We start from the raw sequence: 12,110 nt of genomic DNA, 5'->3' as shown, positions 1-12,110 counted from the left end.
TCTGTTGGTTTTTGCTTTGATCCAGAACCTGAATCATCCACCGAACACTTTTCTCTCGACTCTCTGTAAACACGAGTCGAGGCGTCACCACGACTTGAGCTAAACTCTTGCAGTGTGCGTCCGGCCTTCAGAGGGAGACAACATTCAAGGCGTAGAATATATCTAAAAAGGAAATACTGTACAATAGTCACATCACAGCCCAGTAGAGAGAAGAGAGATAGAGAAGGAAAAAGTGGCGCTTTTTTTTTTTTTTTAAACATCTGATTTTGTTTTTTTTTTTCAACATATCATTTTTTCTTTTTTCTTTGTACAAGCGTGTAAAGTCCCCAGTTTCGCTGAAGCGAACACACACACACACACACACACACTTAAATCACCAGTGTGTATGTTTGTCGCTTTTTTTTTTTCATCTTCTGTACAGGTTTGTGTGTGTTGGTGTTGTCACAGGCACACGTATAGATACACACACACACACACACACACACACACTCCAAATATGCAAGCATGCTCGCTTGTATTCACACACTCTCTCTCTCTCTCACACACACACACACACACACACATACAGGCACACATGCTCACTGGTCGGGTTCGGGGGTCAGCACAAAGCACTTCTGCTCCCTGCGTGTCCCAGTGTTGCGTTGAGAATGACAGGCAGCGTCGACGGCGAATCAGAAAAGAGAATTTTGGCCCGCAGCCAATCAGAAGGAGCTGAGCGCCTCCAGAGCCACTTCGTAGCAGAACTTGTACTGTTCCTGCGGAGGGACAAAAAGCACGGAAAGCAAAAGGTCAAAGAGTCTGTGCAAAAATGACCTTCCAGCACCGGAGAACCAGGAGCTGCAGTTCCTCTAACGACCACTAGAGTCTGGCTCCAACAGTGAGTCAGTCCCCATAGACTCCCATGTTAAAATGTCCAACTTTACAGCAGAAATAAACATGTTTACAGCCTGGTACAAAAACTGTTTTGGTCTCTAGAGCTGATTTCCTCCTTCATGACACCTGTTTATATAACTCACCTGTTTACACTTTATTAAGGGTTAAAGTTATGGAGGATTGAGGGCGTGGCCTCTTTGAGTGACAGGTGGGTGAGCGTATGCTTGCACCTAACCCTGATACAGTGTGTGTCAGTGTTGTGTTCGTGTGCCGTGGGTCCTCACCATTGTCTCCACCATATTAGTCTTGTTGTTCCTCAGTGTTTTGACGGTGTGGAAAACGTCCACGATGTTCTGCTGCTGGATCATCTCGTTGATGCTGCAGATGGCACAGAACGTTCCTGAACGCCCTCCGCCGGTACTGCAGAGGAGGAGGGAGGAAGATATTCATCATCATTAAACATCCTCATCATCATCATCATCATCCTCCTCCAGCATGACACAGAGAATAGAAAAAGGAATAGAAAGAATTAAACAGTCTTTTCAGACCAGTTCCTTTGAAGTTCAACGAGTCAGAGATGTTCACTCTCTCCTTTACAAAACAGCAGGGACTTGTTTTCGCCCTGTTATCACCCTGAACGCTGCTTTTCAAAACGTGTTTATTCTGAAATGTAATGTTTCCTCTCAGCCCTCTTCCTCCTGCCTGTGCTCTGCTGCAGCTGCCGCGCTGAGGTCGACCCTGAACTGACAAAACTAGTTTCAGCCCATTTTAATAAAAGTGGAAACAGGACGGGTTTTTCAGAGGCGAGATTTGTTTTTGTTTGTCGTGATGGCATTTAAAGTCTGAGGACTGGTTTCAGGTTTAAAGGTAAAGTAAAAGGTTACTGTTAAAGGACTGCTTACTGTTCATAAGTGCGTCAGTTCGTTGTCACTGTGCTGAAAGGTTTTAGTGATATCTGACGTCAGAAGGCAAAGAAATTAAAAAGACTCACTTGTCTGTGGACGTGTTTATGACCTTATATGGGTTAAATAATGCAGCGAAGGGTGAAATATTTGTTGTATTGCACTTCATTTTGCTTGTTTGGTGTTTTTAAAGGGATTGTTTTTGGTTTTCATGTCTGTAAATGCGTTGAAAAGGAGGAGCAATTCGCTTCCCGTACATACTGTGCAGGTTCCTGAACGCAGCATTTGAGAAAGTCAAAGAATTTCAACAATAAAAGTTGAGAAAACGAACGAGACAAAGAATGACAGGAAGTGACGGACTGAACACGTCACTACACGGAGCAACAGTATAAGAGCTCCACTAATGGATGGAAGACATTTGAAAACACGCCTTCAACTTAAATGTGACTTCTTCTTTCTTTTCTGGACTTCCTGTAATGGACAGAGGCGCAGCGATGCAAACATATCTGAGCGTTTACTGCCTGTGCGCCCCAATCAGCAGTCAGCGCTCCGCCCGGCCGGAGTCAAACCACCCACCATGAAAACAGCTCCAGACTCCTCCGTCTCACCTGGTTCCAGCTGAATTGCTTCAGTATTCAGGCTGAATAAAACATTCAGGTGCTGAGAGGTGGAGTGGCAGCAGTCACAGACTCACACACCGTCTACCTGCTCTGTGTTAGCAATGCCAGCGCCGCCGCAGCCGCCACTCTTCCTCTTTCTTTGCTTATAATTTAATGCAAAGAGGGTTAAAAGAGACAAATATTATATTTCTCATTCAGGTCTTCATCAGGTTTTATTACATTTTTTTTTAGATGTAAATCTCTTTTTGGAACCGGACACGACACCTCAGGTCTTCATTACACTGGGTTTGGATATTAATATTTTAGAGTAGAATCTAAAATGCAAAGATTTTCCTTATGCACTTCTCCCCTGACCTCATGTTAGTTTCATTTTTTTTCATTAATTTTTTAGTGCTTGCTTCAGTTTAAAAAATAGAAAATACATTTCTCTTTACTACTGTGAGATACGACTCAGGGCTAAAACACATAAATATTAGGAAGCAAACTTGCCGAAGACAGGTCAAGACTCAAGCGGCAGCGAGGCTCAAGGCGACTGGATAAGTTTCACAGTTTGTTTGCACGTGTACGAGACGTTTGGCAGCTGATTAACGTCGGTGTCTGAGAGTCAGACAGTCGGAACATGCAGCAGCTGACGGCCAAAGAAACGGCCACAAGCAGAAGAACTAAAGCTGCAGATGATCTCTGGAAACAGTGCGGTTATAAAAGACGTCTGTCCATCAGCGGCTGCGATCTTCACCAGAGAACAGTCCGTGCTGAAGCTTCTGCTTTGGTTCTGTGTCAGTGCTGATGGACGAACAAACTGTTAATAAATGTTCATTTACATGAAGCAGAAAAATGTTTTTTTTAGCTCCTGAAATCACCAAAAACAAAGTTTTGTGGATTACATGGTGACTATGTTTCTCCCCCTAGAACTGGAGGTTTAGCTGGTAAGAGTTTAGGGACTGTTTACAGGAAAAGTTTTTCATCACAACTTGGATTATAACTATAATTATAACTTATATTTGTCCTGGAGGTAACTTCTGATTTGGGATCCAGGATCTGGGTTCACGAAAACAGAAGTTGAATGGGGCAAGAAACGAGCCGTCAGAGATCCAGGTGGCGTTCGGAGGCTCATCAGATCATTTAGACCAAAATCCTTCCAGAACTAAAGACTCTGACAAAACAACGTGGAGCCACATCGCTCCAGACATGAGCTGCCGCACGCTGGGAACATTTTAATGAGGAGACAGATCGATATGTCTAAAATCTAAAATTCATATTTTTGTACAGTAGGTTTAAATAAATAAGGTGCAGAGAGAACGCTGCGTTAACTGCCCCCCCCCCCCCGCGATGTGCTGAGAATGAGACACGTGTTCAGCATTAAAGAGCCATCAGACTCCGACCTGCGGGCCGAGCGAAGAGCAGAGGAATAATCCATTTCACCAGCTGCTGATTGAACTATCATGTTTCTCCTTATCTCCGCTTTTACTGAGTCTGTGAAATCAATATCTGGGGCTGATTATTCAGCGAGGCTGAAGCAGAGGAAGCTCACATCCCCGTCACTCACAGTTAGTGGGGTTAAACGCGACAGCCGGGGCAGCTGGAGATTACTGAACCAAGGTGTTTTGTTCCCAAATGGTTTTTCTACGGAAGCCCTGAATAATAATAATAACTTTAGTCTTTTGTTTTTTATCATCTGTGATAGTCGGGATCATCTTTTCATGTTTTTATTGTTTCTGTTTAAAACCTCCAGAAGCCTGAAAGGAACGGGATTTTTTTTTTTTTTTTCTGGGAAGATAGAAAGAAAAAAAAATAAAATAAATGTTTTCAATGAAAAAAAAAAAAACTTTCAAACTTAAATAAAATAAAAAAATGGTTTTGGTAACGTGGTGATTTTTCACTTGCCTCTCAGGGGCTGTTTTTACAGACAAAAAAAACTTTCAAACGTTTAAATAAATTAAAAAAATGAAAAATGATCCTGCCAAAATAAATAAATAAATAAATAAATAAATAAATAAATAAAAAATAAATAAATAAAAAATAAATAAATAAAAAAGTAATTCTTTTAGTAGGATGAGTTTTTTATTTTTGTTGAAAAAAATCACATCCCCATTTTTTTTTACTTGCTTCTTGTTTTCACAGATGAAATGGCCAAAAGAAAAAAGTGTAGTTTTGTCTTTATTTAAGTTTCACAACATTATTATTTTATTGTGAAATAACAGATGCACTTTTAAGAACTTTATTTTTGTCATTTTGTACTTTTAATTTGAAATGAATGATGGATATCTCATTTGTTTGACGTCTGAGGCCGACGGCTCCGAGCGGCGGATTGATTGGAGCTGGGGAACGTGTCTCTGTCACTGACTTTATTTGTACGTGGCACCAGACATTTAACTATTGATTCTGTATCTGAGGGTCAATAGTTGAGTTCAGCTCCACCGGTCACTCCACAGTGTTTTTACCTGGCAGCTCAAGCTCAGCGACAAACTGTTTCAGCCTTGCAGCTAAAGAAATGAGACTTTTTTAAACATTTAGTGAGCAGAGGCAAAATACTGAGTGATAGATGATTTTACACCAAATACAGCCTATAATCAATAAAACCCAGAAGATGTAAATGTAGAGATAAATTATAATCAATTAGCTACAGATTTGTTTTTGTTCTTAGTGTCTTTTATATTTCTCTCTCTCTCTCTCTCTCTCTCTCTCTCTCTCTCTCACAAACACAGAGAGAGAAAATACTGAAAAGCAAACAAAACTCCAACAGCAGCTCCAGGAAGCAAATCAATGCCAATTCTGATTGGCCCAATGAGCTGTGACAGTGGAAGCTGATTGGATGAGCACCAGCGATGTGCTTAAGCCAATGTTTGGAGTGTATGTGCGTCTGCGAGTGTTTGTGTGCGTTGTTAGCGTTTGTGAACTTCCCTGTAATCTCTCCTGTATAGATTTTACAGCCTGTGTTTTCCCTCCCTCATCATCAGCTTCATTTGTTCTGCTCAGGCAGGAAGACACACACACACACACACGCACGCACGCACACACACACACACACACACACAGGCATATGTACACGTGTGTAATCAGCATATTTAGGCTTGTTTAAAGACCTTTGGTGAAAACAGAAATAACAGACAGTGTAATATCTCTACATCTGATGCAGCAGTAATAATAATAAGACTTTATATATGTGGGTCTATACTATAACTATAAAGCATCAACCAACACAACAACAACAACAGCAGCAGCAGCAGCAGCAGAAGGTCTCACTCTCTTAAATGAATGTGATGATCTTAAGAATACCATTTACTGTACATATCATCTTAAAGGTGTGTGTGTGTGTGTGTGTGTGTGTGTGTGGTTCTTGGAGTGTGTGTTTGTGTGTGTGAACCTTTGTTTTGTGTGTGTGTGTTCTTTTAGAGAAAGTGTACTTTGTCATTGTTAACTTGTATCTGTAAATCTTTGTGTCTCCTTCTCTCTGTCTCTCTCTCTCACACACACACACACACACACACACACACACACACACACACACACACACACACACAGACACGCGCACAAAGGGCACGTTTGTCTTCCTACGATTTTGTCTTGATTTATCGTCCCGGTGACGGTGTTTGTTCCTGTCCTCCTTCACTCGCTTCCTACTATTTTATCACGTTTTCAAGTGTGTGTGTGTGTGTGTGTGTGTGTGTGTGTGTGTGTGTGTGTGTGTGTGTGAGAGAGAGAGAGACAGAGAGAAGTGTGTGTGTGTGAGATGTTGAACTCACAGGCAGTGCACCACAGTCCTCCCGTCTCCGCCGTCATACTGCTCCTGCCACTTAGCCAGCCTCCGGACCAACTGGAGGATGGAGCGCTTGGAGAGAGGCGTGTCCCTGTAGGCCGGCCAGCCGATGAACTGGAAGTGCTGCACCAGGCGGTAACCGTCCTGTGGCTGCGGAGACAGGTGAGGAGACAGGTGAGGAGACGGGTGAGGAGACGGGTGAGGAGACAGGTGAGGAGACAGGTGTGAGCTGTCGACATCATGCAGTTATTCCATGGTGAGTGTGATGCAATCAACTTGTCCTCCAACCATCAACCCTCTGGAGTGTCTCCTAAAATAGCGCCCCTATAGCGGCAGGCGTGCCGGACTTTGGTTGTCATGGTTACACTAATAAATATAAATGTACCGACAGCCATAGTTACCATAATAACTGTCGTGGCTCGGTTAGGTTCAGGAAAAGATGGTGATTTGGGTTAAAATAAGTAACTTCCTCAACATTAGACAATCTTTGTTGTCATGGTTACGACTTACAAACTGCTGGTTTCACACGGGAATCGAACACACGGCTCTCCTGTGTCACATTCATCCTCCTCCTCCTCCTCCTGACGTGGACTCTGTCTCTCTTTAAACTACGTCACCGACGCTTTTCCCTTTTTGCTCCTGTCATCATCACTTCAGCCACTAGATGTCGCCTAGCAACAAAACCTAACTATGATGTCATAACAAGCTGCTGACAGACGACCTGCGGGCTCGTTTCTCACAGGAAGAGTCTCAACACTGTTGTTTCTCGTATTTAAGATCAAATGTTTGGCACAGACCTCGTCGAGCTGCGATCGAAAAGTCTGAGGTGCGTCTGCGTCGAGTCCGATCACCTGGTCCGGTGTGGACGTGGACGTCTCTCTTCCGTGGCGGCGGCAGCGGTCTCATTTTGGTGACGACAGACTCCAAATGATCCATAAAACACTTCTCAGGCCTTTGTGCCACAATTAGTTCTTGTTTCTGAACAAAATGCTTTTTCAAAGTAAATAGGATTGGACTCGACAAAGACGACATCTTATAATGTTTAATTCAATTTCATGGCAGACAAAATGTTTCCAGCTGTCTGGCCTAAGGCGGTTGGCATCCGCCACCTAAAATACCACAACCCGCCGTCACTGTCAGACTGATTTACTGCTAGCTTTGCCAGACACGCATATGCACATTGACATTTACACACACAAGCAAACAGATAGCAGCGTCTGGTCTTTTTCTTTTTTCCCTCCAAATCCTTCCCTCTCTTTCCACCTCACCTGTCTTCCTGTTTCTCCTTCTCTTCCTTTAATCTACTTCCTCCTTTTTTCTTTTTTATCCCACCTCCCCCTTGGCAATCAACTCCTCTTTCAAACTGTTTTTCTCTACTTTCCTTTCCCGCTTTCTCAAAAACCTTTTCTCTTTCCCCTCGCTCTCTCGCCGCCTCCTCCTTCATTTGATGGCTTAGTGGTTGGTGGTACAGACTCAGCTTGGTCGGAGCTGCTCTCACGGTGTGAGACGTGCTGTTGTGGCGATGATATGAGCCATTTCACGCTAGACTGGTGATGTGTTTGAGAGGGAGAGAGCGAGAGAGAGAGAGAGAGAGAGAGCAGTAGAATATAGAGAGTCGAGGTAGTGGGGAGTTCACTGAGCACTATAGGAGCGCGCAGACAATAGAGCGCCGCTAGAGTCGTAACGTCATGGATGGGTGATGAAATGAGATGAGAGGGGAGTAACAAGAGGAGGCAAGAGGGGAGGAAAAAGAGAAAGGGGGGAGAGGAGAGGTGAGGAAGTGACGGGAGAGGAGAGAACCAGGAGATAAGAGGAGAATAATCTTCAAACCGTTGTGTTGTTACCGCACCGTCTCCTGCTACCCTGTGTTAGCCCGGCTGCTGCAGTGTGTTAGCGATTCAGTCGATTGGCTTCGATATCATCCAACCAGCTGTTCAGAGGTCACACACAAACCTCTTTACATCACGCTGCCGGTCGTATCATTCCACCACCTTCGCTTTCTTTTAGCCAAATGTAGGTCAAGGAGGAATTATCTGAGTCTTTTTATTTATTTTTTATCAAAACATTGTGTATTTTTATCAGAGGCCAGGCAGCTGGTCCCCAGTCTGTCTCACAAACTGCCAAACATCTGGTTTTTGTGCTCCAGACCGTTCAGACCTCCAGACTTTCGGGTCACGATGACCTCACGGGTTCAAACCGTTGAGCTCCTGCCATAAGTGATAGTGTCCAGCCGGAGCCATCTTTATCCTCCGTAGCTATGGAAACCAAGCTCTTACAGATAAGGAATGCGGGGGGGGGGGGAAACACAACGGCCCAAATCCAGTTCCAGAGCAGGATGAGTGAAGTGAGGCAAAGGGATGACACAGGAGCGCAGGAGGTAAGATCATGTGACCGTGTTCTGTCTTCACACATACAGGTGAAGACTATAGATTGGCCTTATTAGGGGATGGCACGGGAAATGTGCCGTCACCATGCGATGCCCGGGGACAGAACCAGACATCTTCTGAAGCCGGTTCCGACTCGCTCTGATTCATCGTGCTGCTCGTCATTTTCTCCTCGCCGCTTCAAGCTTTAAATAAACGCAGATATTCTGAACAAATAACAGTCAAAATGAAAACAGGTGTGTCACACCGCTGTCCTCAGACATTTATGGACTATTATAAATAAAGACTTCGGGCTCTTTCTTGTCATCTTGACAATAATCTCGAACAAAAGCCGGGTGCATAAAAAATGATTTTCACAGGACTTTCCTGGCCTGAACTGACCCCTGACCTCAACACCAGCAGACCACAGACCAGGACTCATCCTCCAGCATCAGCGACGCTCTCGTGCTGGAAGACGACTGAATCTACAGGAGATTAACGTCGGGAGGGAAGCAGAGAAGACGAGACGAGAGAGACTGAGACAGGAGGACACAGGAGAGCGACGGGACTCTGACTTTGTCTTTCCCAGAATGCACATCTACATATCGTCTTGAATAGATTTTAAGATATCTTTACAACATCTGCCTTCTGCAAACGCAGATGTTGGTGATTATCCTCCTGAACCTGAGGCGACCTCTGAGCTGCAGAATACACAACATTAAGGTTATTAGCATCGTGTTTATTTATTTTAATATCGTTTGAATAAAAGAGAATGTGGTTTTAAAATCATGTTGGTGTGAACTGTGTGAGAGTCTCCGCTGCCGTAAAGCTGCAGGACGTTTCATCTTCCATCATTTAAACTGAACTCCTCTCCTCTCCTCTCCTCTCCCACAGGTGAGAACGTGTGCGTTACCCTGGCCATGTTGCAGATCCTGAAGATCCGGTTGATGATGTCCTCATCGATGTCCGCTGATATGAACTCCACCTGGATGGGACCGTAGCAGCACGAGCTCTTCTCCGGCCAGTACTGCATACATAACTACAGAGGACAGACAGGGACAGAGACGGAGAAGGACGGCGTGATGAGGAGGGAGAACGAGTGATCGTCACCTCTTCCTGTGCATCGCCTGCGTATCTGTGAGCGCCTGTGCGTCTGCGTCTACCTGCGCCGCGTCCATCTCGTTGAGCATTACGATGGAGGAGCAGTTGTAGTCGAACACCAGCCTCCAGAAGTCGCCCATGGTGTTTGGCAAAGGATGCTGGGTAACGATGAAGGCCGCTGGCTGTTTGTGGCTCTGGAGTGTTGAGACGGAGCAGAAATAAATAACCACAGGAAGCAGGAGATAAACACACACACACACATATATTCACATCCCAAAACACACACACACACACACACACACTTACGTCCATGTGTGCAGCATTGATGTAATTGGAGCTCTCTCCATCCACAGAGATGAGGAACGGGAGGCAGCGGTCCGCCGACAGGACGTCCATGCTGCGGTTCTTGTCGTGGTTCCTGGGTAGCAAACCCACGCTGCAGTCCTCTGGACGGACTCTGGGCGTCACGATGTTCAGAGTCTGATGGACAGAAAAACGCCATGATCGTCATGTCGTCGCAGCAAAGAGCGGATCCCCGAAATCTTTTATTTAGATTTTATTTTAGTTTGTATATGTGTGTGTGTGTGTGTGTGTGTGTGTGTGTGTGTGTGTGTGTGTGTGTGTGTGTACTTGCCCACCTGGAACTCGTCTTTAATCTGGCTGGAGTTGGTCTGTGGGTCCAGTCTGCTGATGTTGTAGTAAATGGCTCTGAACTCACACACGGGTATGGCTGTGTTCCCACATAGACACGCCTCCAAGATGGCATCGTGAACAAACACGTACTGCTCCTGCAACGTGAGCGCGAGACCGTGAGACCGTGATCACCAACACACTCAGACCTTTAGGTTCAGTCTCGAACCTGGGTGTGATCTGAGGAACGTTGTCATGATGCTGACGTCTCTGACGGACTCCAACATTTCCCGCTCTGTGCGTGAGAATTCATTACTCGTGTGCTCTCTCTCTCTCTCTCTCTCTCTCTCTCTCTCTCTCTCAGCAGCCTGAGAGTGAATTAAAAGGGAGTAGTAGCGTTGCCCTGCAGTGTTTCTGTGCTCTGGATCAAGTGTGCTCTTTGTGCTCCGACTGACGAGCTCGCTGGTAAAAGCATCAGCCAACATGAGCTGCAGCCGCCGCCGTGCATGTTAATGTCCCTCCCTCTCTTTCTGTCCCACAATCGTTCCAGTTTTATTCTCTATCTGTTCCATCACTGTTTTATTTCTGTCTTCTTTCTCTTCCTCTCGCTCTTGTTTTCGGCCGCTGTCTACGGCTTTTTCAATTTGCTTCTTTTTTTTTCTTTTCACTCCATCTCTCTCCGTCTCTCTCTCTGTCTCTGGCGAATGTTAATTGTTGCCCTTGGAGCGGAGAGGAGAGTTTTAAAAGCATCACTGAAATGACCTCTCGTGGCCATTACCTACTCTAGTGACACACACACACACACACACACACACACACACACACACACACACACACACACCTTTCCCCCTGTGCCTTTTAAAAGATTAATTGCTTTGTGTTGTGCGGAGCAGGATTATAATAGCGTCAAGCAGCTTCAACACTGACACAAATTGCTCCCACACATATTCAAAAGGAAGGGCAGGATGTATTTAGCTTGGTTTCAAGAGGCATAAAAACACACACAAACACACACACACACACACACACACACACACACACACACACACACATATACAAAAACCAGCTTTCATATCACTGCTGTCATGTGAAAACACTCAAAGTGTTGCCCCGGGTAACTTTTCTGAGCCTCGCACTTCTAAAAAACCTATTCACAAGTCAATTCCAGGCTCCAGGCTCGAGCTGTCAGTCTGAAAATGAGGCTGTTTTTCTTTATTCCCCGTAAAGTTGACTTTTTTCTTTTTCTTTTTTTTTTTTTGAGGGGGGGGAGATGCGACGTTTTTCATCAGTGGCACAAATGAAATGCAGAGGCGGGATGGATTAGGTCGGCTTAAGGTAGCTTAGAGGAGAAATGAATACTTCTGTTCCAAAATGAAAGACCTAACATTTGAAGACAGACTCGGGGGGGGGGGGGGGGAGTGATTGATAGTGCAAAATGAGAACAAATTATGACACTGTGTAAAGGACAGGAAGTGACTGGAGTCCTCAGCTGATGAAAACACACAACTTTTTAGGAAACACACGATCCAGGTTTCACAGACGTCAAACAATAAACCTCTGATGTGTAAATCAGTCAGCTGATGAAGCCGGTACAGTGCAGTACAGTAGTAGTAGTAGTAGTAGTAGTAGTAGTAGTAGTAGTAGTAGTAGTAGTAGCAGTAGTAGCAGTAGTAGTAGTAGTAGTAGTAGCAGTAGTACAGTAGCAGTAGCAGTAGCAGTAGTAGCAGTAGCAGTAGTAGCAGTAGCAGTAGCAGTAGTAGCAGTAGTAGCAGTAGCAGTAGTAGTAGCAGTAGTAGCAGTAGCAGTAGTAGCAGTAGCAGTAGTACAGTAGCAGTAGCAGTAGCAGTAGTAGCAGTAGCAGTAG

General features: G+C 44.8%; 1 protein-coding gene across 1 annotated transcript in view; it reads right to left on the bottom strand.

The window, feature by feature from the left end:
* Nucleotides 1-701: 701 nt before the first annotated feature.
* ptprt (protein tyrosine phosphatase, receptor type T) overlaps nt 702-12,110 on the bottom strand; it is a 324,259-nt gene continuing 312,850 nt past the window's right edge. Inside the window, exons 33-39 of the mRNA XM_022758722.1 lie at nt 10,255-10,404; nt 9,923-10,096; nt 9,679-9,810; nt 9,429-9,554; nt 6,139-6,302; nt 1,158-1,293; nt 702-755 (exon numbers count right to left, since the gene is read on the bottom strand). Of these exons, the coding sequence (XP_022614443.1) occupies nt 702-755; nt 1,158-1,293; nt 6,139-6,302; nt 9,429-9,554; nt 9,679-9,810; nt 9,923-10,096; nt 10,255-10,404 (936 nt within the window). The remainder of the gene's footprint in view (nt 756-1,157; nt 1,294-6,138; nt 6,303-9,428; nt 9,555-9,678; nt 9,811-9,922; nt 10,097-10,254; nt 10,405-12,110) is intronic.

Source organism: Seriola dumerili, unplaced genomic scaffold (assembly GCF_002260705.1).
Source record: "Seriola dumerili isolate Sdu_G_001 unplaced genomic scaffold, Sdu_1.0 BDQW01000306.1, whole genome shotgun sequence".
Classification (NCBI taxonomy): Eukaryota; Metazoa; Chordata; class Actinopteri; order Carangiformes; family Carangidae; genus Seriola; species Seriola dumerili.
Note: the sequence above shows the minus strand (reverse complement) of the source record. Positions and strands in the feature narration are given on the sequence as shown.